We start from the raw sequence: 13,047 nt of genomic DNA, 5'->3' as shown, positions 1-13,047 counted from the left end.
CTGTCTGTGCCTCAGGTACCCCATCCACCAAGAGATAGCACTGATTGCTCTCCTGTGGGAGGAATACCCAGTCATATTAGAAAGACAATGGAAAAGGCTACTGGGCCATTAGACATAGTCTCCCAAACACAACTGTGGGACTCACAACCTTAACACCTGACTGAGATCCATGTCTCTTTGAAGGTGATAACCCACAAGATGCCCGATCAAGCTGTGTTCTCCAAATGCTATTCCCTCATATCTGTATCCACTTTCTCCTTCCTGCTGTCTTTGCCTTGGAGTAGAAATTGGTTACCAAATTCCTAAATCATTATTAGGTATTCCTATGAGGTCCTTGGGACTCCAGGTACATTGTGGAAGCCAACTGATCTAGTGTGTACCCTCAGGAAGTTCATAGTCAAGTTTAAGCCAAGTCTCCTTCTCTTCACCATGTATTAATTTTCTTAGGTTGTCTTAACAAAATTCCACAAACTGGGCAACTTAAACAACAAATCCATTATCTCACAGTTGTGGAGTCTGGAAAGCCAAGACGTAGATGTCAGCAAGATTGTGTACTCCTAGAACTGTTCTCCTCGATGGCAAACAGCAGCCTTTTACTTATGTTCTTGTGTGGCCTTTGCTCTGTGTGCCTGCCTTCCTGATGTGTCTGCCCCCTTCATTATGACTTCATATAGGAATCCACCCTTATGACCTTGTTGAGCTGTAATTGCTTCCTAAAGGACCTAACCAGCATCCACCTTAGTTGCAAGCCTTATAGAAAGACCACATCCATTTTCCAGAGAGGTGTTTATTTAGTCTTCTATCTAGTGCATTCCACCTTCAGCTCTTTCCGCGCAGAGCTCTGGTTCTTTCTCCTCCAGGGAGCCTTCTTGGACCTCTTCAAATCATAAAAACACTCACTTAATATCAACACTGCACTGATGCTGCTGACTGAACTGACTCCCCACCTCTACAACACTGGAACTGCCAAGTGTCTAAGCTCATCATCTCATCACCACCAAGGCTCCCATGCTTCTTGCTGTACCTGGCTGGCACTCAGTAAGTAAATGTGTGATGAATAATGACTAACCTTATGCTGCCTTACATTGTCCCCCATTGAGATGAGGAAAGAGAATCAGCCTGACCCCTTTATAGTCCTCTCTTTCTGCCCTGTGCCTAAATAAGGACTCAAAGTTCTCTGATTGACTTGCATCTAGCTATAGATTTCTTCCCATCCTTCTTCCTTGATGTGTGAAATGTGCTGTGATAGATCTTCAGCATCCACCCCTGAGTGCTTGGATAACACCCCTCCATTCATACCAGCAAAAGACCTGTCAGAAGGCAGATCAAGCTGTAACTGCTGCTTCCCTAGCTGCAAAGGACAGCAGCAGCACAGGACAGGCCAAAGAGTCAGTATTTCCACTCCTTTGGAAAGAACTAAGGAGCTAATCTTTGGTTGTCTGTCTGCCATCAGCACCCCAGAGCTCACATCACTGAGGCAGAGGATAATTCTTCTAAAGCATCTCAGTCTTGCCACCAGCCTGTGACTTACTCATCTCCGTGAGTCTGGTAGCATGAAGCCCTTGTTTGCAGAATTGTACAGACATAGTTCCTGGGTGAGTGAACATCTGTGAAATGTCATACAGGCTAATTCTATTACAGAATATATATATATATATATATATATATATATATATATGCAATGCACCCATACACAACTGCAAAAGAGTAGAAAAAGATCATTTGAAGGTTAAAGCTTAGACATATAAACCTAAGAGGCAAAATCACAGTGAGGACCTAGAATCTAGAAGACGATACAATTTGTGGAAACTCAAAGATGTTTAACCCTTAGTCACAGTTTTTGCATGTATAACATAGGTCAGTAGGGGCTGGGAATGTGGCTTGATGATACAGTGCTTGCCTAGCATGCTTGAAGCCCTGGGTTTGATTCCTCAGCACCACATAAACAGAAAAAGCTGGAAGTGGCGCTGTGGCTCAAGTGGTAGAGTGCTAGCCTTGAGCAAAAACAAGCCAGGCACAGTGCTCAGGCCCTGAGTCCAAGCCTCAGGACTGGGAAAAAAAAAAAGGGTCAATAAAACCTACATGATGGGCCAGGGGAAGAGCTACATTAGATAAAGCAAGAGGAACACCTGGTAACACCTCTGTGCCCGGGCACAGAGCAGTTGTGAAATATATATTAGTTACTTTTCTTATCAGCCTATTGAGCTAATTTTTAATACTTTCTGAAAAGTTTACTAACTCTAGCAATCTAAGCTTAGGAAGATAACTTTTTTTGTTAGTGGGCATAAACTCTCAGTTTGAGCTTGCTAGCCAAGAGCTATAACTTGAGCTCCTCACCCTCTCAGCCCCAAGATTACTTTAAACCAATTGTAGCCATGTGCTGATGACTCATACCTGTAATCCTAGGAGGCTGAGATATGAGGATCATAGTTCACAGCTAGCCCAGGCAGAAAAGTCTACATGACTCTTCTCCCCAATTAACCAGCAAGAAGCCAGAAGTGTAGATTTGTCTCACAGCAGAGTATCAACCTTGGTGGGGGGAAAAGAACTAAGCAAGAGCACAAGGCCCTGAATTCAAGCCCCACTACTCCCACTCTCTCTCTCTCACTCTCTCTCTCTCTCTCTCTCTCTCTCTCTCACACACACACACACACACACACAGAGTTGTCTTATTTTACTTCTGTGTCTGAAGGAATAACAGTTGTCCTGTTTTTCCTTTTTCCAGTGGTACAAAACATGCACAAAGGCCCTTCTATCAGAAGTGTTAAAAAGGTGTCATTGCTTCATGTCACTTCATCCAGAGAACTACCAATTCCCTCTAGCCACTGCTGTATTCATGGTTAGCTATATCTGAGGTTAGGTCATCACTAATGTAAGTCTTGTTGCTTCCTCCTTCAAAACATGACTTCAATACACCTCTTCTTATTTCACTCACTAGACCCAGAATAGACTTCCTTAATCAAGTGTTTCAATGCCTGCAGAGAACTCCTAAACATCCACACAAGTCTAATTTCTACCTCCCTCTGTTCGTGAGACGATAGTATCTGAAAGCTAAAAGAGTCAGATTTGCCTTCAACATTACGGTGGGGGGGGGGGGGCGGGGAAGGAATCTCAAAACAACACATTGTATTTATTCATTTGGCCAATACTTATTGAGGGCTCACTGTGAACTAGGGCTGGAGAAATGGACAAAATAAGTTTCTTCCTCAAGGAGCCAACAATCTAGTACAGAGGTGGGACATGACATGTGGGAAAACATGGGAGACATAAGGAGGATGCAGAGGGTGCTACTGGGGCTCTTTCAGCAAGGCATGGGACTGTGAGGAGGATTTATTCTTCATGAAGGGGTGTTGAGGTGTCTGGGAGCGAAGGCTCTCTGGAAAGATGTGACATAAATGTAGACTCTGAAGTAGGGGGGTAACGTGAGACCTGTTTAGTGATCAGAACTTAGCAAGGGGAGATGATTTTGGTCAGAAAGAATGGAAACACAATAATCATAGCAATTCCTATGTATTGACTATACTAGCCAAGTGCTTGCATCTTATATGCTGTGCATAAATACATAACACGGGGGAAGCAGCACAGGGAGGTCACAGAATGTGTTCAGGTTTGAAGTCCAAGATTCCAGTGAGATTTTACTTCTTATCCATTGTACCCTACAAGCTGGATACAGTGTAAAATGCCAAGGGCTGGGGATTGTGGTGTTTTCTGAGAAAGTAGGAAAAGACATCTGGGCAAGAATAAATGGCAGACCAAAGAAAGAGAAATAAAAACAAAAGCTGGCTGGGAGGCTTTGCTGCAATCCACATAGAAATTCCAGGACAGGAAAGTAGGATGGTTAGGAGTGGGAGAAGAGACAGGGGTAGCTCACAGCGTGTCTTACAGCAAGTGCATGGCTGATATCTGGGTGAACAGTGGTGGGCTTGGAAGGTGACAGAAAAGGTCAAACCATGCTGAGCTACAGCCACAGATGACAAGAAGTGGAGGATGTGTGGACACAAATGTGAAGAGGCAGGCAGGGTGATCATGACTGGGAGGCTGGGCCTTGGCAGCCCAGAGAACGCCAGCCGAGCCTTTACATTTTAATTACATGAAACCTGAATTTACCCTTTCCAAAGTCATTTTTCAAAACTGGCTCCAGGAAACTTGCTTGCTGAGAGGCTGACAGCCAGGAGAATATTCACAGTAAACCATCTTTGCCATCACTCAGTCATCAAGCATCTTTCAAACACCCCAAACAATTCTTCTTTTATAGTGCCCATCCTCTGTAGGAAAGCTCTGCCTGTGAAGGACAAACTTCTAAGGAGAAGTAGAGAAAAATCAATCAAAAAGTCATTCACTTGACTGATCAATGGGGTCTGTCGGGGAAATTTTACTTCTCCCGTCTGTGCTACTTAAGTGGATTCTTGTAGCACAGAACAATACTTACCTGGATGAATTTCTCTCTGTGGCAATTTACAGCCCCTAAGCCATTCTGGATTTTTCCTGGATTTTGGCACAGAATTTGAATTTGACAGGGTGGGCAACAAAGGGACCTGCTGTCCATAGGTGGTACCAAGGTATGTCACCAAATGGGGTCGAGATGAGTTCAAGAATTCTGATTGGTGCCTGTCCCCAGTGGATGGTGCAAGTGGTCAGCTCACACCTGCGGTCCATTTCCTGGTCCCTTCCTGGTTTCTGCTCTGGTCAGAAGATACTTCTTCAGGGAAGCATCTGCTAACATCCAGGTAAACTTACCCAACAGGGGCAAGAAATGTGCCACATCTAAATTTGTGTGGTGGCTGTATAAAAAAAAAAAAAAACATTGATTGTGAACTCTAGAAGTGTGTGCTTTATTGGATTAACTTACACCTCCAGAAAGGGAGGAATTGAAAATTAATAATCTTCCATGTCATCATGTTGTCCTATTTATTTTGCTTTAGAGCATGGGTCATTGTCTGCAAAGTGACAATATTGCTATTTGTCACCAGCCAACTTGGCAGGCACCATACACACATGGCTATGTACGTTTAATTAAAACTCAACATTAGAAACCTAGGTCCTCAATCACACTAACCCTATTTCCAGTGTTCAGTGTCCAGGCGTGGCTGGTGTCTACTGATATGCACCATGAAGAAATGCCCATCATTGCAGGAAGTTACAGAGCGGAACACAGCTTAGAATGAAAACCTTGGGAAACAAGGCATCCTGCCTGGCTAGTGAATACTAGCTTTATTGATTCCATTCATAAATCCCTAAGTTTTGTAATGTTGAAATTCATTGATGCAGAAACAAAATATCCTAAATGTACATCTATACAGGATTAGTTAAATAAATATCATGTCCATAGTAGAACTCTACTCTATCATTAAAGGCATTAGATGGGTGTGTGTGTAATGATTCAGATAGAAATCTAGACTGTATTAAGTAAAAAAGCAAGTTTCCTAAAGGTATGTCTAGTGTGCTTCCATTGTATTAAGGAACACAAACCAAGAATAAGCAAACGAGCAAGCTAAAGACCCTCAGGAATGATACTGACCAAGCTGTTAATAGCAGTCACTACTGGATGGAATTAGAGAAAACAGAAACTTATATGCTGCATTTTTTACAATGTATAAATATTACTTTACTATCTGAAAACAAAACTACATTTAACCATCCAAAGACAAAAAGTTTATCCAACATTGCAACCTGTCTTGTGGATATATAAAACAGACACATTCCTAATATTTAGCCCAAATCAAGCTCCTTGTCAGTTTATTTCACCCATTTTACCAATATCCCTGTAATTACATGCTATTGTTTTTCAGTGAAAATGTAAACCTTGAAGATCAGAGAGGCTAAGTAGCTCTGTTAGGATCACACAGCTAGTGCACAGTGCCATTGGCATGTGGACCAGCATTATTTGGCATTCTTCACTACAGAAGCCACACCAAAAAAAAAATGTTTGCAAAGTGCAGGGTTCCCAGACAAGTCCTGAATGAGCCTCTCCATCCATATGAAATACAACAGGGCCAACCAATAACCAAATATACAAGAATCTCAAGACAGTAGGACATATGGCAAAATTTAAACCAACTAGTCCTCTGCCTTGTCTCAGTTTCTCCCACAATGGTCCATTGCCCTACACACACACACACACACACACACACACACACACACACACACACACCACTGCCAGCAGGAACTGATGCCAGTGAGCACTTGGTACCGTAAGCAGGCTCCTCCAGTGGATGCTTTCAGGATGCCTTTGTTGGATTTTCAGCCTATCTCCCCTAAGAGAGGATTTCTGCTTACCCATGGTATCTGAGCCAAAATACTGCAGAGTCGCCATTCAGATCCTGGACAAGACACTCCAGGCTGCATGCTGGGAGGTTTGTTTTGCTTCACACTTGATGCAAATAGAGTCCGTGTTTACCCACAAACACACGCTTGCCCATGCAGGAACCAACAGAAGCCTGCTGCAGAGGCAATATTCCTAGATGCCCTGAGTTGTGCTGGAGCAATGTGAAACCCAATCACAATGCCTATCAGCAAAGCCAATCTAATTCCTTCTCAGCAAAGTTTCAAGCACTATCCGGAAAATTCAGTAGAAAATGAAATGTGATACTCTCTTAAGCCTTATTTTGTCAGCACAAGTGAGAGCTCACCCAAGCATGGAGAGTCATTAAAATGGATCTTACATATATCATTATAAATTTAATAATCACCATGACGGCTAGAGTTCAAGTTAAAATGAATGTCAGCTGAGCATGACCAATTGATGTTACCCCAGCTGCCACCGAGACTCACTTGGGGTTATATTCTACTTCCAGAGGCTCCGCAGTACATGTGGACCCAACACAGCTAGAGCCAAGAACAGATGGGAAATACAGACAGCTATACCTAGCCAAGGAGAAGCCATCATAATTGCATATTATCTCAGTATACCAGCCCAATTAAAATTTTCTACAGTGTCAGAGGTCCCAAATGTTCTTCCATGAAGTGTCTAGATACAAAACTTGGTTAATACTCAATCAAATGGAGTCAATCCCAGATTCTGCTCACAATGGTCGATTTTCCTCCTATCTCCCAGAAACCTTCTGTAGAAATAGAAACAGATAGGGTAGGCTACACACTTAATAAACCAAATACCACAAAACAAACTCCACTTATCTAGGCACCTGAGATAGTGAGCATTCTCTCTGGAATTACACCAAATGCTGTCTTGGGGGTGGATTTTTCTTTGAGTCAGTATCTATGTTTTTAAAAATGTATTTCAATTTAGTTTTATCCTTTGAAAGTCAGAATTAAATTCAATACAAATCCTTTTCACACATGCACATACACAAAGCCAACTAAAATATAACAGGACGAGTTGGGAAGCCAGTTTTCATCTTCACTGTATTTCACACCAGGAAGAGCCTATCTTTGAAACTCACAGGAGAGGGGATATCCTGAGAGAACAATGCTGAGAGAACAGAAGTTTTCTACCAGGCCCAGTATTTCAAAGAAAATTTCAGGAATTATTTTCAGATGAGCCCAGACTCTGGCTCTGCTTAGGCATATTTAACCCTTGCTCATCCCTGATGCTAGCTATGCCCAGGGAAGGAAGAGACTCAACTTTAGTTTCTTTCTTAGACAACCAGCATCTCACTGCTACTCTCAAGTGCCTGGCTTTAAAAGCTGAACTTTTAACTGGTAGATACAAATCCTGGGTGGCTGTGCCTCCTAGACTGATGACAGCAGGTGACCTATTCTCTACAGGCCATTTTACATAACTGTGACATTCTCAAAGACAGGGCCAAAGAGCTCAGTAAGATGTGTTTTCGATCCCTGAATAGGAGAGCCAGCAGACCACACAGATGACAACTCCAACAAAGCCACCACTGTCACAAGCAACATTTCTAAAAGGCACTAAGTATATGTGAAACCCAAAGGGACTTCAAAACAATCTTTGCCTTTCTGGCTCCTGAAAATTAAGGGTGGGTTTTTTTTCCCCCTCTTCTTTATCTCTTTCCTTTACCACCTACAAGTCAAGGCAGAAAGTACTCAGGACAGAGCAAATGACAAGCCACTTCATGGCCCCCATAACTAGAGCAAGACAAACACATATAATCAATGAACGACAAAACTCTAGCTACCACCTGTGGTCTTAGCATCACACTTAGCAATCTGGGCATCAAAAACCTTGCAACAAAAGTCCTGCCACTTACCCTCTTCTGATCTTCCAGTCCATGAGTAACCGGCTTTTTCTTCTGCTGTTGGCTGGATTCAGAAATTGATTCCATTTCCCAGGCATAAAATCCCTTCTCCTCTTCAGCGATGCTTCCAAATCCACAGAACAACAAAGTAACCCAGGGCAGAGCGATACATGCACACCACCAGCCACAGCTCCAGCCAGCCAAGGAAATCGGGGCCACCTCTTCAAAGGTCTTGCTCTCTTCTTAGAAGCCACTGGAGAACCTCGTTCACCACCGCTGACTTAGCAATGAGGGTGGCTGCCGCTGACATTGTTGAGAACTGGGTCCTGGGCTTTTACTATAGGTCTCAGGTTCACTTCACAAGAGCCCAAAGGACAGATCTGGGCAAAGAAGAGTCCATCTCCTGGGGCGCATGCCATATTACTGCCCCAGAAACCCGTTTGCTCCCTGTCTCCTTGGCACGGATAATTTATATGTCAATAACGATGTAAATGGGCATTTAATCCACAGAGCTGATGGCATCCACATCCCTCTCCAGCAGCCCCTGGCTCCCATAAATCACCACAAAGGCGGTGTGGCAAGTCGTCCCGCGCGGTTCCTGCAGGCGTTCATCAATGCAGCGTCTCCCCTCTCGGCTGTCATCCTCCTTCATGGAGTGAGACTCATACCTGAGGAGAAAACGTTCAACAGTCAGATTGGTCTTTCGTGCAGAAGCACAGCTTCGAGGGGTCGCGCCCACCATCTGGAGCCACACAGTGAGGCCTAAACCAAGCAGCAGCCGGCACAGCGATCTTCCTCCGAGCCCCTCAATATCCTGATCACAACCATGAACAAGCAACCTGGAGGCGGGGCCTCAGGAGCTCCCCATTTCTCCTGTTGTTGAAGCAGCACCTCAGAGCTGGAAGAGAGTGACCTTTCGAACCTACGCGGTGTGCATCACCGTAATAGGAATAAGGCACCAATGAATGATGAGACTGAGAAGCAATGGTCTGTGAGGTCAAAAGCATCAACATTTTCCCCCCAATTACAGCAGCAGGAGACAGTGAATGGCAGATAAGACTCCAGTGTCCACTGGGGAAGTGGAGGAGTGCAGCCTAGATCAGCTGAGGGCTGCCAAGCAATTGTGCTATAGAGCTGGAGTGCATTCCCTGCCTTGGGAACCTGCAGGCAGAACAGAGACTAATACCAGTCACCTCCTGCCTGACGTCACAGAAGCTTGGAGGGATGGTGGGGGAAACTCTACAAGGAAAGACAACATTCATGCTGGCTATGCACTCCCAAGAAAGATTTGGAAGTGGTCATGGTGGCAGGGTTGGAGGGATGTCTTATAATTTCCATGAAGAGGTATGAATAAGTCATTAAGAATGCCTCTTCTGGAAAACAAATGAAACAGTGATATTCACTAGGTACAATGTTGACAATGAAGTATACAACTTGTGGGTAGGGATAGGAGGGGAAAAAATAGAAAGAGCAAGGAAAGCGGTGACATTGTCCAAAAAGAAATGTGCTCATTGCCTGACTTAGGTAGCATAGCCCCTCTGTACATCACCTCTCTAATAACAGTAACAATAAAAATAAAATGAATGCCTCTTCCCAGCACACTGAGACTACAGGGAGAAGAGGGAAAAAATGTGTTACTAAAACAAAAAAAGGCAGTCATTTCATGAAAACCTTTTAAACCATATTCTAACCATGCTACAATTGAGGCAGTACCAGCCTCCAGATCCTCCCTTGCAGCTCTTCTGACCAGTCCCTTACTTTAGAATGAAGCTGGAGCCATCCTCATTCACAAAAGGCTTCCACACATCTCAAAGGCAAAGCAAGTTGGAAGGCAGACACGAGACAGAGGGCCACAGAGGGCTTGTGAGGAGAAAGACACTGGGGGATGCTTGGGGAAGAGGGGCTAGTATAGCCCCTCTTTTAAGTCAACTTTTAAGTCGAAGGAGTATCTGACACCCTAGGGAACACCAGGCCACAACAGATTGCAAAGTGACAAGGTTCTAGTTGATGTTAAGAATCAATGAGTGTCTGAATTCCACATGAGGGGGTTCCTGTAGAGAGCTGACACTAGAGGAAGTTTAACTACAACCCTCTGTGGGCCCAGCATATAGTTAAGGACTTTCTGGTTGCTCACCACCATGATGACCACCCCTCCTTCAAGAGATCTCGGGCAAAAAATAAAAGACCCACATATTTATATTTTTTAATTCCAAATGATCACATAAGTAAACTGCAAAGTAACTCTAAGCATTACCCTTTCCTAAATCCCAACTGAGACCTCAAACTAGAAGCCATAGGCAGATGTAGCCGGGATGGAGTCTCAACTCTGCAACATCCTCCCTGTGTAATCTTGAACTTATACCTTACCCTCTCTGAACTTCAGAGTTCTCATCTGTGAAGTACAGCTATGGATAACAAAAAAGATCAAGATCACCTACTGATACAGAGTAAACAACCAAAGAATCACATGAATTGAATATATTAACTGATTACATGTATTGAATGTTTTAGTATCTCAGGCGCTATCTACTGCTTTACATATTTATCCAACAAATCTCTGTGAAGCCCTTTGCTATGTGCCAGTTGTTTTGCTTTAATGGGGATTTTTTTGAGCCTGTATTAAAGATGAGACGAGAAGTTAAATAACTTGCCTAAAGACCCACAGCTAGGAAGTTGTAGGTCTGAAATGTGAACCTTGGTCAGACTTCCAAGTTCTTGTTTATATACATGCTGAGCTGGAAATATCAGTGTTGTTCAGCTTTTCACAAATAGCCTGAGTTTGAAACACATGATAGATCCTAGCTGTCCTCACGAATAATTGTATAGAAATGTCAAGTAGCCAGAGAGATCTCTTCCTGGTAAGGACTTCTCCAGGGGCTGTTCCATTGGTGGCTCTAGGCTCCATGTGTGTGGGAGAATAATGCTGTCCTCTGCATGAGGCCTCCGTGCTATAGCTCTCTCCCAGGTGAGACCCTGTCACATCTCATCACACCATCCAACACTCACACCCCAAGGGCACATGATGACAGCTATTCTTGCCACAGAGATAGTTTGTGTGTGTGTGTGTGTGTGTGTTGTGTGTGTGTGTGTGTGGTGTGTGTGTGTGTGTGTGTGTGTTGCCAGTCCTGGGACTTGGACTCAAGGCCTGAGCACTGTCCCTGGCTTCTCTTTGCTCAAGGCTAGCACTCTTCCACTTGAGCCTCAGTGCCACTTCTGGCTGTTTTCTATATATGTGGTGCTGGGGAAGTTTTCTATATATGTGGTACTGGGGAATCGAACCCAGGGCTTCATGTATATAAGGCAAGCACTTTTGCCATTAGGCCGTATTCCCAGCCCCCAGAGATAGTTCTTCAGCAGGGAGTAGGAAAGTAGTCTATACTTTCTATGAACCTTTGCTTTTGTTTTTTCTCTAGAAGTCTGTCCCCACCTATTCAGAGGCCTTTGCTGTTCTTTGTGTCTTCTCACTAGGGTGCAGAGGAGTCACAGGAGAAAAAAGAAGCAAGGTTGCTATTTGTTATCTAGTTGGGAGTAAGTCCTGATATAAAAGCTCTGGTTTCTTATGGCTAGAGAAGTCTCAGGAAGTTTAAATATACATCAGGGTGGGGGAGAGGGATAGAACATGCCAAGAGGCAGGACTAAAAGAACATTTAACTGGATTTCTGAGAAGTGAAGACATTCACTAGATTGATCACTAAATGTAACCATAGAGCAACAACTCCTCTCTGCTGTAAGTTAGCCAGAAGCAGCTGCAAGGCAGAGCGAAGCATGGAAAATGCTTGACCAGACTGCACCATCAGATGGGTAGGGGTACACTGTGGGCAAACCCCATCGTCAGGAAGTTTAGGTGACAAACCTAGCCATATTGAAGACATCTTGAATACACTGTCAGGCTTTCCTCCTGCCAGATTCAAACACAATCAAGGGCTTCGAATTCCCATTGCATATCTGCCAAATTCTCCCTCCTTCTGAGTTATTCCAAAGTGCTAGGAGTGTAGGGGGGAAGTCAGGGCCAAGTTTAGAGGTCCAGCCCAGGCAGACAGCCAAGGGTCTAGTCTTTGAGGCAGAGACCCCTCTTGTAGGACAACCCTCCTCCATTTCCTAGGGAAATGCCAGTTTGGGATTTTAGGTGCCAGAAGCCAGGTGAACATACTCTATCCTACATATGGGAACCGGGAGCCCATTTTACATTTTGTCAAAATCTCCTTAAATCATCCAAAGTTTTCTATACTGGGCAATGTCCCTTGGCCTTCTCAGTCCTCTGCCTCTCTACAGCCACCTCCCCACACCCCAGCCTTCTCATCACCCCTACCTTCTCACCATATCCAAGGCTGTAGAAACAGGTTTTAATCCTTGATTAGGGTTGGGAGGTGGGGGGGATGAGAAAGGAAAGTCTCATCTGTTCTAGCTTATAAGTTCAGTTAAGCTTCTGAAACAACGGGCCATCCCTCTTTCCAGTGGTCTAATTAACATGCACCACCAACCTAGCATTTTTAGTTAGTCTTTGGTGCCAATAGGGTTAACAGGGAAGCTTCTAACCTTTCATTAATCAATCAATAACTGAGTTACTTAAGTTATACAAAAAGCAACCAAGAAGACAAGGTGCTGTGAGGGCTGGGTTTTCTAGAGGCATAAGGGGGTGCTCCCAAAGGGAGTCAGAGAGCCAGTGACTTCTGCTCAGTCCCCAGGAGGGTTGACCCAGCCTCCAACTCTGATGCCTTTATCTACACAAGAGAGCAAGCATAGCGCGTTCCCTGCCTCTTCCAGGAAGAAAAGAAAGGACCGCACACAAAAATAAGTCACTAGGATCCCAGCTGAGCATGGGCTGCTGCCGCTGCTGCTGCTACTGCTGTCACCAGAGTCCCTTTGCCAGTAAGAAAGAAATCAG

The 13,047-nt window shown here is 44.2% G+C and overlaps 1 protein-coding gene across 1 annotated transcript in view; it reads right to left on the bottom strand.

The window, feature by feature from the left end:
- Nav2 (neuron navigator 2) overlaps nt 1-8,492 on the bottom strand; it is a 702,797-nt gene extending 694,305 nt beyond the window's left edge. Inside the window, exon 1 of the mRNA XM_048359787.1 lies at nt 8,175-8,492. Coding sequence (XP_048215744.1) covers nt 8,175-8,249 — 75 coding nt within the window. The 5' untranslated portion in view covers nt 8,250-8,492. The remainder of the gene's footprint in view (nt 1-8,174) is intronic.
- Between the last annotated feature and the right edge of the window lie 4,555 nt (nt 8,493-13,047).

Source organism: Perognathus longimembris, chromosome 13 (assembly GCF_023159225.1).
Source record: "Perognathus longimembris pacificus isolate PPM17 chromosome 13, ASM2315922v1, whole genome shotgun sequence".
NCBI classification, from domain to species: domain Eukaryota; kingdom Metazoa; phylum Chordata; class Mammalia; order Rodentia; family Heteromyidae; genus Perognathus; species Perognathus longimembris.
Note: the sequence above shows the minus strand (reverse complement) of the source record. Positions and strands in the feature narration are given on the sequence as shown.